The following is a 13,965-nucleotide window of genomic DNA, read 5'->3' as shown; positions in this document are numbered from 1 at the left end:
CACAAGATTCGATCGTCAGTATCTCCATACCTTGTTCAATCTCATTACTGGCAAGTCTCTTTACTTGTTCCATAATACAAGATCCCCGCGACTAAATACATTAGTCACATGCTTGCAAGCTTCTCGTGATGTTGTATTATCGAGAGGGCCTAGAGATATCTCCCGGTCACATGGAGTGACAAATCCCAGTCTCGATCCATGCAACCCAACAAATACCTTCAGAAATACCTATAGAGAACCTTTATGATCACCCAGTTATGAAGTGACGATTGATAGCACTCAAAGTATTCCTCCGATATCCGGGAGTGGCATGATCTCATGGTCTAAGGAACAGATACTTGGCATTACGAAAGCTATGGCAAAGTGAACTTAGTGATACGATAAGATGCTAAGCTTACTGTTCCGTCTATTCATCACATCATTCTCCTAATGATGTGATCTCGTTATCAAATGACAACCCATGTCTATGTTTAGGAAACGTTGACCATCTTTGATCAACGAGCTAGTCTAGTTGAGGCTCACTTGGGACGTGATGTTGTTTATGTATCCACACATGTATTTAAGTTTCCGGTCAATACAATTCTAGCATGAATAATGAACATTTATCACGAACAGAGAAATATGATAATGACCATTTTATTATTGGCTCTAGGGAATATTTCCAACAATCAAGTCATCCTTTGCAGCCGTTGTCATCATTCCCATCTACAGCAGTAGCCGCCATTTCCGTAGTCAGGAACACATCGCCAATCAGCAGACATTGTAAGACTTATAACCGTTCATCTTCAAGTATCAGTTTCTTATTGTCTCTTATTGGTCATTCTTTTGCGATGTGCAAGTAGTCCCCTTGGGCCAAGGGTTGAGGCCTAGCCTCGCAACTGCATGTATGCGCGCTAAGTGATAATTGTTGGTTTACTTTGAGGATAACATTATTCGATGTGTTACAGAACATTTTCGTCTCTTATCTCTACCTCATTCTAAGTCCCCGCAGGTACACGAGATATCGAAGACCGATCAATGAGAGATTATGTGAAGAGAGAAACTGAAGGCTATGCGGAATATCGGTGACAATAAGATTAGTAAGGTAGCGAGAACATATTCTCTAGGGGTACATAAAGTGCGGTCATTAAAAGTCCAATGCATTGGTCTGGTTAATTCCTTCATAAATGAGATAATCCCGCGAGACGGTAAGGGTCTTGGTTGGACAATAGAACCTCGCTGCGGTACTAGTCGGTCGTGGTGTCATTTAATTTGGACGCATCTCCGACAAACAACACATTGAAAACAAATAAGTCATGTTGATTATCTAGATAGAATCTAAAGCGTGCGTGTACGGTTGCAGGTGAAACATCTAATCCTGATCTATTTCTTTATTATGATTCCCACGTCAATCTGTGTGATTTGGTCCGAGAACTGGATTTTTTTTGTAACAAAGTCTTGCGGAAATCATATTCCTGAGGGGCCTGCGAATGAGGTAGAGATAAGAGAACTTAAGGTCACTCCACGGAGAAAGGGAACTATCTACATCTGGAACCGGATCGAAGGTAATCAGTTGCCTATTTTACATTTCTTTTCTTGTTCATTTATGCTCGATTTACTTTTTCGGTGTTTCCCCCCTTTTTTTGGAAAATATACTAACAATTTTGCAAGTGCTTGGACATATATTTAGACATGCCTAAACAACTTTTTCAAATCTATGAACTTTTTGTAAAAAACATACACAAACTTTTTGATGCATGAAACATTTTATGGGTATATAGGAAATGAATATTGTTCAACTATGAGGCATTTTATGTTGCATGACAAATATTTCTATTGACAGGTCTGTGAACATTTTTACGCACTATGTAAAATGCGCATATTTTAGGTTTTCTGTAATACTTTAAAACTCTTTTAACAAGTGCGACCCACTAACAAGCATGATTTTTTCTTTGTTATAAATTTCAGAAATATATTCATTTTACCTTTTATATAAACCCAATTAAGTGTCAGAAAAAAATGCCCATGTGTTGCAAAAAAATAAACCCACATATATAAATATATCAGTGTGTTTTTAAAAACTGCTCATCTATTTTTTTCCAAAAATGTTTTCTGTGCCAAACAAATGGTTGCATGTTGCAAGTAAAAATATTCACACATCTGGGAAAAATATGTTCACGTATTTTTTTAAAACTATTTATATATTTCAACAATTCTTGTATATAAAGATAAATGTTCATGTATCTCTTTTTTTTGCGGGGAAAATATTCATGTATCTCGAATAGATGTTCATGTTTTGAAGAAGAGTGTTCGCACATTAAAAATACATTTGCGTGCACTCCTCGAAAGCAGAGACAAATTCTCCCTACTAGATCCCCGCAAAAAAAAAAAAAACTCCCTACTAGAGGGTTGTACAGTGAGGACACCTCCGACTAATGAGAATATGTCCACGCGGAGGACACGGTAGATTGAAGTAGACCGATCTATAGTCCAATCACTGGTACATACCTGGGACGATTTTCAGATCTCAAATTTGTTTAACATTATAATCAATCGAATTTGGACCAAGCTGAGGGGGCCCTTAATGGCTCAGCTCTAAAGCAAGGATGAGGCTATGAGCACCCATCAGCCATAGAAATCCTATCCCTGCACACCCCTCTTATTTTGCCCCCCTCTTCCTGAGCCAAACAATCCACATTTCCCTATCCTCCCACGGCCTCTTTCCACTACTACCACCGAGCACCATCCCCTACAAGGAGAGGGCAAAGAACACACATTCACTTTGTTGCTTCAGGTTGCAACAGCCAAATTAGGCTACAATGGCTCTTAGGCTGTGGGCAAGCTCAGCTGCCAATGCCCTCAAGATTTCAAGCAGCGGCGCCAGGGCTGCTGCCCCGGCTTATTCGATCTCCAGATACTTCTCCACCGGTACATCTTTGCTTCAGCAATATGTTTCTCCTTTTTGGTAGAGAGCACATGTAGTGTGCAATGTTCTTGACTCTTGTGCATTCCAACTCTTTGCACTCAATACATTGTGGTCTTTTACCTGTATATTATGTCCTTGGTCCTTGTTGTTATATCCACTAGCATATACCAAAAGGAAAGGAGAATTTTTTTATCTTCATTTATAATAGGAGGGATACTGTTTTCAGAAATGGGAATAGTTGCTCTGCTCAAGCTATGGTCGTATTTGAATGAATGGTTTTTTCCGTTGCTCTCTGAGCATCTTTGTCTTTGTCTTGTTAATTTAGAGAAAGTTTTTGAATGGTTTTGATGTGAGTTTGCAGTTATTGATGGCTTGAAGTACACTTCCTCCCACGAGTGGGTCAAGAACGACGGCTCCGTGGCCACGATTGGCATCAGTGACCACGCCCAGGTGAACCAACGGCACTCCATACAAGCATGCTTTCCATATGTCAATCCTGCGTCAATAACAATTGGTGGATGCAGGGCCATCTCGGGGAGGTGGTGTTCGTGGAGCTGCCGGAGGCAGGCACGAAGGTGAGCCAGGGCGGAGCCTTCGGCAACGTGGAGAGTGTGAAGGCCACCAGCGACGTCAACTCGCCCATCTCCGGCGAGGTCGTCGACGTCAACTCAAAGCTGTCCGAGACCCCCGGCCTGGTACGCACAACAAACGCATCAACTCAAATCCTTTCACGTCCGTGCAGTGATCCTAATGAACTGCGTGCTGCTGCGATTGCGCCGTGGCTGGCAGATCAACTCGAGCCCGTACGAGGATGGGTGGATGATCAAGGTGAAGCCAAGCAGCCCGGCGGAGCTGGAGGGCCTGCTGGACTCGGCCAAGTACACCAAGCACTGCGAGGAGGAGGACGCCCACTAGTGCTCCTTGCTCGCTTATCATTCCTTTTTGTTGCAACCATATCGACTACTCTTGTCTACAATAATTACACCAACTTCACCATGCGTTCAGTTCATCGGTTCCAATTTTCTTTTGTCGGTGTACATGGCGTCCAGCAGTTTGTTATACCATTTCAGTGACCGTGACATCAGAGATATGGGAAAGAGTTTGTATGTTAGTTTGTTGGTAAAAAGAGACATTATCATCCACCAACAAATCATCATATAACTACTCTAATATGATTTATCTAAGTTTGCTCTCTTATTTTACCTTAGAGCTTGTGCCAAGATTGTTGTTACGTACTCCCTCCGTAAAGAAATATAAAAGTGTTTAGACCACTAAAGTACCTCCTCTTGCCGTATATCATCTGTCACATCATAAAGAATTAAATCCTAGGTGACAAAATTGACAATCATTGGAGATGTCCTACATGATGAAACACAAATTATTTTAGCCATGGACAAGAACACCTAGTTTTTTTGTTGGATGGGTATATTAGTTTGAGCCAATTTTAATAACAGATGTCTCATTTTTTTAAAGGAGGTGAAAACCCCGGCCTTTGCATCATTGTGATACGCATCTGGCCGAGATGGAGAAGCTGATTTTCTCTTTTCTCGAAGGATTGTAGATGCAATCGCGCCTCCCCCCCCCCCCCCCCCCCCCGACACGTGTATGTGACTGGTTCAAACAAGATGTAGAAGAGAGTCGAGGACGTTTTTTATATGGGGAGCTTGTCAGTGCCCCCCTTTTTTGCCAGGTCGGCGTTAGTATAGTTAAGTTGCGCATTGTAGTGGTTAGTTTGGGTGCAAGGACATATGTCATGTACAGATCCTAGAGGTAAGGGAGTCCACAACCTTAGCGGCTAGGTCAAGATACACCTCATAAGAGACCCCCCAACGGGGGCGAGTCAACACCCCTTCTAGCTTATGCTTGTCACCCTTCTTGTTCCTCTTGGCCTGCGGAGAATGACCTTCAGACCGCTCTCTCCATGTAGGCCACTTCTTGATCAACACTTCGAATACATGTGATGACCGGACTAAATGATATGGGATGAGAGGAACATGCCCACCTTGACTTCAGAAGCACACCAGCCTTATGGTTGTCAAGGTGGTTGAAGATGCTTGACGATGAGAAATCATGCTGGGGATAGGCCCAATTGCATGGGACCGACCATGGTGGGGATATTGAGGTCATTGTTGAGGTCTTGTCCCAGGGAAATTCGTGAAAATTGTCTCCTTGAGAGGAATCCGAGTCAAATCGAGAGGGATCTTGATGATACCGCCTAGATGAGATCAATGTGCATGGCTTGCGCCTGTTGTTGCTCCCAAATTTGTGTCCATTGTGCATATAGGGGTATATACCTAGTCAAAATGATGGGGAGGAGGCAATACAAGGATCCCGCTAATGGAACTCCGACGAGGTTGAGACCATGCAAGACATAGTCTTGTACCCAGATTTAGACTCCCCAGGTAAAAGCCCTACGTCATGCCAAGTTTCTTATTGTAGGATTGAAAGTATGTCTAGAGGGGGGTGATTAGACTACTTGACCAAATAAAAATCTATCATTTCCCAATTTTGGTTGTGGGCAGATTTTAGCAATTATGACAAGTCAAGCAATCAACCTACACATGCAATTCTAAGAGTGTAGCAGCGGAAGTAAACCATTGCATATGAAGGTAAAGGGAAGGGTTTGGAGAAGGCAAACGCAATAGAGACACGGGAATTTTTGGCGTGGTTCCGATAGGTGGTGCTATCGTATCACGCTGGGCATAAAACCCGATACCCGAAGCCCGAAACCGAACCGAAATACCTGAACTCGAAAAAACCGAGCACCTGTTCGGGTATCAATTCTGGAAACCCGAATTTAATTAGGGAATTTTGGGTTTGTATTCCCAGTACCCGAACAACCCGAATTACACTAGAAATATTAGTCCAGCCTAGCACGTGTCTGCATTGTCCCACCCAAAAGCCCACTGCTTCCAGAGCACACATACTAGCACACAGGCACAACCTCACGCGCTCCCGATCCCTGACCCCATCCTCCCAACTTCCCAAGTCCCGACCTAGCCGTCGCCCTGCAACGCGACTCTCTTGCATCTCGTCGTCCTTTCCTCAGAGTGCAAGGACAAGCGCCACGCCGTCTGCCTTCCTCCAGACACCGCAGCACGCAGTGCAGCGCCTCGCCGTCCGCCTTCCTCGACAACACGCGTGGGCAGCGGAATGCCATTCGCCTTCCTCCTTCCTCCGCAATATGCAAAGGGGTAGCCCATGTTTCCTGTCAGATTCTTTCCTCCCCCCTCATCAACACGCAGTGAGCAGCGGCATGCCGGTCTCCGTCATTTCCTGCCAGTCGGCAAACAACATCGTGATACGTCTCCAACGTATCTATAATTTTTGATTGTTCCATGTTATTATATTACCTGTTTTGGATGTTTATGGGCTTTACTTTACATTTTTATATCATTTTTCGGACTAACCTACTAACCAGAGGCACAGCCCGAATCGTTGTTTTTTTGCCTATTTCAGTATATCAAAGGAAAGGAATATCAAACGGAGTCCAAACGCAATGAAACCTTCGGGAGCGATCTTTTTGGAACAAATGCAATCCAGGAGACTTGGAGTGGACGTCAAGAAGCAGCCGAGGCGGCTACGAGGGTAGCCGGCGCGCCCAGAAAGGGTGGGCGCGCCTGCTGCCTCGTGTGCCCCTCGTGGCTCCCCTGACCGACTTCCTTCGCCTATATATATCTACGTACCCCAAAAACATCCAGGAGCACCACGAGAAATTATTTCCACCGCCGCAACCTTCTGTATCCGCAAGATCCCATCTTGGAGCCTTGGCTGGCGCTCTGCCAGAGGGGGAATCGACCATGGAAGGCCTCTCCATCACCACCAAGGCCTCTCCGATGAGTTGTGAGTAGTTTACCACAGACCTTCGGGTCCATATTTATTAGCTAGATGACTTCTTCTCTCTCTTTGAATCTCAATACAAAGTTCTCCTTCCTCTTCTTGGAGATCTATTCGATGTAACTCTTTTTGCGGTGTGTTTGTCAAGATCTGATGAATTGTGGGTTTATGATCAAGTTTATCTATGAGAAATATTTGAATCTCCTCTGAATTCTTTTATGTATGATTGGTTATCTTTGCAAGTCTCTTTGAATTATCAATTTGGTTTGGCCTACTAGATTGATCTTGTTGGGGAACGTAGCAGAAATTCAAAATTTTCTACGCATCACCAAGATCAATCTATGGAGAAACTAGCAACGAGAGAGAGAGAGGGAGTGCATCTTCATAACCTTGAAGATTGCTAAGCGGAAGCGTTGCAAGAACACGGTCGATGGAGTCGTACACGAAGAGATTCAGATCGCGGCCGAATCCGATCTAAGCACCGAAGAACGGTGCCTCCGCGTTCAACACACGTACAACCCGAGGACATCTCCTCCTTCTTGATCCAGCAAGGGGAGAGGAGAAGTTGAGGGAAAACTCCGACAGCACGACGGCATGGTGGTGATGGAGCTCGTGGTTCTCCGGCAGGGCTTCGCCAAGCACTATGGAGGAGGAGGAGGTGTTGAAGGTGGGAGCGGGCTGCACCAAAGGAAGGGTTCGGCTGCCCTCCCACCCCTCCATTATATATAGGGGCAAGGGGAGAGGGGGAGGCGCCCTAGGGTTTCCCCTAGGGGATGGCGGCCAAGCAGATTGGATCTCCCTAGGGAAAATCCTAGGGAGACTTGCCCCCCAAGCCAAGCAGGTGGAGGATTGCCTCCCAAGCCAGGTGGAGGCGCCCCACCTCCCCAAATAAGGTGGGAAAGGGTGGGGGGCACACCACCCCTTAGTGGGCTGGTTTTACCCTTCCCCTTTGGCCCATGAGGCCCTCCAACACTTGCCAGGGCTCCCGAAACACCTTTTGGTCATGCTGGCCATAGCCTGGTACCCCCGGAACACTTCCAGACTCCAATACCCTTCGTCCAATATATCGATCTTCACCGCCGGACCATTCCGGAACTCCTCGTGACGTCCGGGATCACATCCGGGACTCGGAACTACCTTCGGTAACCACATACTATTTCCCATAACAACGCGCTCGTCACCGAACCTTAAGTGTGTAGACCCTACGGGTTCGGGAACCATGCAGACATGACCGAGATGTTCTCCGGTTAATAACCAATAGCGGGATCTAGATACCCATATTGGCTCCCACATGTTCCATGATGATCTCATCGGATGAACCACGATGTCAAGGATTCAAGCAATCCCATATGCAATTCCCTTTGTCAATCGGTATGTTACTTGCCCGAGATTCAATCGTCGGTATCCCAATACCTCGTTTAATCTCGTTACCGGCAAGTCACTTTACTCGTTCCGTAATGCATGATCCCGTGACTAACTACTTAGTCACATTGAGCTCATTATGATGATGCATCACCGAGTGGGCCCAGAGATACCTCTCCGTCATACGGAGTGACAAATCCCAGTCTCGATTTGTGCCAACCCAACAGACACTTTCGGAGATACCTGTAGTGCACCTTTATAGCCACCCAGTTACGTTGTGACATTTGGTACACCCAAAGCACTCCTACAATATCAGGGAGTTACACAATCTCATGGTCTAAGGAAATGATGCTTGACATTAGAAAAGCTTTAGCAAACGAACTACACGATCTTGTGCTATGCTTAGGATTGGGTCTTGTCCATCACATCATTCTCCTAATGATGTGATCCCGTTATCAATTACATCCAATGTCCATGGTCAGGAAACCATAACCATCTATTGATCAACAAGCTAGTCAACTAGAGGCTCACTAGGGACATGTTGTGGTCTATGTATTCACACATGTATTACGGTTTCCAGTTAATACAATTATAGCATGAACAATAGACAATTATCATGAACAAGGAAATACAATAATAACCATTTTATTATTGCCTCTAGGGCATATTTCCAACAGATCTTTCTTGCCATGGGAGAAGTGCTTAGCTTTGGGTTCAATCTTGCGGTGTCCTTTCCCAGTGACAGTAGGGGCAGCAAGGCACGTATTGTATTGTTGCCATCGAGGATAAAAAGATGGGGTTTATATCATATTGCATGAGTTTATCCCTCTACATCATGTCATCTTGCTTAATGTGTTACTCTGTTCTCATGAACTTAATACTCTAGATGCAGGCAGGAGTCGGTCGATGTGTGGAGTAATAGTAGTAGATGCAGGTAGGAGTCGGTCTACTTGTTGCGGACGTGATGCCTATATACATGATCATGCCTAGATATTCTCATAACTATACACTTTTCTATCAATGGCTCGACAGTAATTTGTTCACCCACCGTAATAATTATGCTATCTTGAGAGAAGCCACTAGTGAAACCTATGGCCCCCGGGTCTATCTTTTATCATATAAGTTTTTCATCTACTTTTATTTGCATATTTTATTTTCCAATCTATATCATAAAAATACCAAAAATATTTATCTTATCATATTATCTCTATCAGATCTCGCTTTTGCAATTTTCCGTGAAGGGATTGACAACCCCTTTATCGCGTTGGTTGCGAGGTTCTTGTTTGTTTGTGTAGGTGCGTGGGACTTTTGAGGAGCCTCCTACTGGATTGATACCTTGGTTCTCAAAACTAAGGGAAATACTTACACTACTTTGCTGCATCACCCTTTCCTCTTCAAGGGAAAAACCAACGCATGCTCAAGAGGTAGCAAGAAGGATTTCTGGCGCCGTTGCCGGGGAGGTCTTCGCTCAAGTCAAGACTTACCAAGTACCCATCACAAACTCATCTCCCTCGCATTATATTATTTGCCATTTGTCTCTCGTTTTCCTCTCCCCCACTTCACCCTTGCCATTTTATTCGCCCTTCTTCTATTCGTCTTTTCGTTTGCTTTGATGTCTTACTTGGCTAGTTTGTTCGTTTGGTTGGAATAATTGTTTATTTATTGCTAAACAGAGAACCTAAGATCTATGGATCCTCATCCGCTTGCTAATCTTTTTAAGAGATCAAATTATGATGAACCAATTGCTAGTGAGTTTTGTGCACTAGATTATCTTTATGAAGCTTTGCTTGAAATTCATGAATCTGAAAATTGTGATGAAGAAATTTATGAAGAGATTCACGATAACTCCTTGAATAAAAAGCATGATTGCAATGATGTTACTATAAATTCTCTTGATGTCAATTGTGCTAGTAATATGCGAAACCCTAAGCTTGGGGATGCTAGTTTTGCTATGTCTACTACTTGTTGCAATGATCATGATTGGGATGATTCTTCTTATAATCTTGAAATTTTATTTAAGCCCCATGATGAATATAAGATTGATAATAATGTTTGCAATAATACTGAAAGTGGGTTTGGAAGAGTGTCAACTTTAGATCCCACATATTTGGATAATGTTCAATCTTATGAAGTTTTTGATAAAAGTGGGCTTCGACTGGTCATGACTTTAGTTAATGATAATCCCACTATTATGAAAGAGTGTCAACTTTGCATGCATGTGGATCGTGTTGAAAATATTTTATGTGATAGCTATTTTGTTGAATTTTCTTATGATCCCACATGTAATTATTATGAGAGAGGAAAATATGGTTGTAGAAATTTTCATGATAATAAATTACCTCTCGTTATGTTGAGATTGCTATCGTCTCTTTCTTCTTCCTTGCATATGCTAATTTTTGCTTGATATGATAATTTGTTTTCTTATAAAATGCCTCTGCATAGGAAGATTATTAGACTTAGATGTGTTTATCATGTGTTTTATGATTCTCTATTTGTGCTTTAATTCTTGTCTTTCATGTGAGCATCATTAGAATTATCAATGTCTAGCTAAAAGGCTTTAAAGAAAAGCGTTTGTTGGGAGACAACCCAATATTTTTTCTTGCTGTTATTAAATAAATAACTCATCTAGGTTCTGTTCAGATGTGTTTTTATGTTTTAAATAGTGTTTGTGCCAAGTAGAACCTATAGGATAACCTTGGGTGAAAGTTAATTTGATTCTGCTGAAAAACAGAAACTTTGCGTGCACGAGAAAACATTCAATAAATCACAGAAACGTGATTTTGCGTTGATTCTTTTTGCTGTAGATCAATAGACAAATTATCTAGGACTTCCTATTTTTGTAGGATTTTTGGAGTTCCAGAAGTATTCCAAAGTTACAGATTGCTACAGACTGTTCTATTTTTGACAGATTCTGTTTTTCGTGTGTTGTTTGCTTATTTTGATGCATCTATGGCTAGTATCGGGGGGTATGAACCATAAATAAGTTGGAATACAGTAGGTTTAACACCAATATAAATAAAGGATGATTTCATTACAGTATATTATGTGGTGGTTTTTCTTTCTTGCACTAACGGAGCTTATGAAATTTCCTGTTGAGTTTTGTGTTGTGAAGTTTTCAAGTTTTGGGTAAAGATTTGATGGACTATGGAATAAGGAGTGGCAAAAGCCTAAGCTTGGGGATGCCCATGGAACCCCAAGATATTCAAGGAAAACCAAAAGCATAAGCTTGGGATGCCCCAGAAGGCATCCCCTCTTTCGTCTTCGTTTATCGGTAACTTTACTTGGAGCTATATTTTTATTTACCACATGATATGTGTTTTGCTTGGAGCATCTTGTATGATATGAGTCTTTGCTTTTTAGTATACCACAATCATCCTTGTTGTACACACCTTTTGGGAGAGACCCACATGATTTAAAAATTATTAGAATACTCTATGTGCTTCACTTATATCTTTTGAGCTAGATAGTTTTGCTCTATGTGCTTCACTTATATTTTCTAGAGCATGGTGGTGGATTTATTTTGAAGAAATTGTTGATATCTCATGCTTCACTTATATTATTTTGAGAGTCTTTTAGAACATCATGGTATTTGCTATGGTTATAAATTTGGTCGATAGGTGATTTCCTATGCATGGTGGTAGCTACGCACGCATGGTGGCAGCTACACACCCTTTGGCATAAGTTCATTTTTTATATATAAGAAGTGCCGAGTTTCTTATGGCATTGGCACAAGTGCATTTTTTTTGTATAGAAATAACTTTTTCTCACTTATCTTTGTCTTTTTTATTTCCTTTTTTGACACAAGTGCCTTTTCATTGTGTAGAAAAGGCCTTTTCTCACTTCTCTCAATCTTTTTGCTTAACTTTTTGGCATAATTGCATGTTTGCTTTCCTGGATGGTCCAAAGTCATGATATTTTTGTTATAGAGTTATTTTTCATAGTTCAAAATAATTTTCCAAAATAATTAGAGATAAAAACTGGGTCGTGCGTAGCTACCACCATGGGTAGCAAATTATTTCTGAAATTTGGTCCTAGAATGATGAGCATCCAAGTTGGGTATAATAAAAACTATCATAGAAAGTGCATTAAAAACTATGATCAATTTGATGCTTGATAATTGTTTTGAAATATAAAGGTAATAATGTTAGAGTCATGCTAGTTGGGTAATTATGAAATTAAGAAATACTTGTGTTAAAGTTGGCAAGTCCCTTAGCATGCACGTATGGTAAAAGTTGTGTGACAAATTTGTTGCATGGGGTGCTCTTTGAGTGTTTTCCTTATGAGTGGCAGTCGGGGACGAGCGATGGTCTTTTCCTACCAGTCTATCCCTCTAGGGGAATGCGTAGTAGTACTTTGCTTCGAGGTCTAATAAATTTTTGCAATAAGTATACGAGTTCTTTATGACTAATGTGAGTCCATGGATATACGCACACTTACCCTTCCACTTTGCTAGCCTCTATTATGCCACGCAACTTTCGCCAGTGTTATGAACCCATTATTTACCTTCCTCAAAACAGCCACCATACCTACCTATTATGGCATCTCCATAGCCATTCCGCAATATATTGCCATGCAACTTTCCACCGTTCCGTTTATTATGACACGCATCATCATTGTCATATTGCTCTTTGCATAATCATGTAGTTGACATCGTATTTGTGGCAAGGCCACCTTCATAATTTCATACATGTCACTCTTGATTCATTGCATATCCCGGTACACCGCCGGAAGCATTCACATAGAGTCATATTTTGTTCTAAGTATTGAGTTATAATTCTTGAGTTGTAAATCAATAAAAGTGTGATGATCTTCAGTATTAGAGCATTGTCCCAAGTGAGGAAAGGATGATGAAGACTATGATTCCCCCACAAGTCGGGATGAGACTTCGGACTTTATAAAAATAAAAGAGGCCAAAGAAGCCCGTAAAAAAAGAGGCCAAAGAAGCCCACCAAAATAAAAAATGATGAGAGAAAAAGAGAGAAGGGACAATGCTACTATCCTTTTACCACACTTGTGCTTCAAAGTAGCACCATGATCTTCATGATAGAGAGTCTCCTATGTTGTCACTTTCATATACTAGTGGGAAATTTTCATTATAGAACTTGGCTTGTATATTCCAATGATGGGCTTCCTCAAAACGCCCTAGGTCTTCATGAAGCAAGCAAGTTGGATGCACACCCACTTAGTTTCTTTTGTTGAGCTTTCATATATTTATAGCTCTAGTGCATTCGTTGCATGGCAATCCCTACTCACTCACATTGATATCTATTAATGGGCATCTCCATAGCCCGTTGATACGCCTAGTTGATGTGAGACTATCTTATCCCTCTTTGTCTTTATAACCACCACCATATACCACACATATTGCTATGTCCATGGCTTGCACTCGTGTATTGCGTAAGAATTGAAAAGGCCGAAGCGCGTTAAAAAGTATGAACCAATTGCTCAGCTAGTCATCGAGGTTATGCATAAGGGGAGTATTTTGTGTGATAGAGATGAACCATGGCCAAACTATATGATTTTGTAGGGATGAGCTTTCTTTGGCTATGCTATTTTGATAGGACATGATTATTTGCTAGTATGCTTCAAAGTATTACTATTTTTTATTTTTATAAGCTTTTATCTTGAATCATTTGGATCTGAACAATCATGCAACAATAAAGAGAATTACATTGAGAATTATGCTAGGTAGCATTCCACATCAAAAATTATGTTTTTATCATTTACCTACTCGAGGACGAGCAGGAATTAAGCTTGGGGATGCTTGATACGTCTCCAACGTATCTATAATTTTTGATTGTTCCATGCTATTATATTACCTGTTTTGGATGTTTATGGGCTTTACTTTACACTTTTATATC

General features: G+C 41.8%; 1 protein-coding gene across 1 annotated transcript; it reads left to right on the top strand.

Moving 5' to 3' along the window:
• Positions 1 to 2,596: 2,596 nt before the first annotated feature.
• LOC123138290 (glycine cleavage system H protein, mitochondrial) lies at positions 2,597 to 4,112 on the top strand. Its single transcript, XM_044558239.1, has 4 exons — positions 2,597 to 2,907; positions 3,267 to 3,355; positions 3,430 to 3,600; positions 3,695 to 4,112. Exons 1-4 carry the CDS (start codon positions 2,799 to 2,801, stop codon positions 3,818 to 3,820), a joined length of 495 nt encoding a protein of 164 aa, XP_044414174.1. The 5' UTR covers positions 2,597 to 2,798; the 3' UTR covers positions 3,821 to 4,112.
• The last annotated feature ends 9,853 nt before the right edge of the window (positions 4,113 to 13,965 follow it).

The sequence above is a fragment of the Triticum aestivum genome, chromosome 6B (assembly GCF_018294505.1).
Source record: "Triticum aestivum cultivar Chinese Spring chromosome 6B, IWGSC CS RefSeq v2.1, whole genome shotgun sequence".
NCBI lineage: Eukaryota > Viridiplantae > Streptophyta > Magnoliopsida > Poales > Poaceae > Triticum > Triticum aestivum.
The sequence above is the reverse complement of the archived record's forward strand: the minus strand, read 5'-3'. Positions and strand labels throughout refer to the sequence as shown.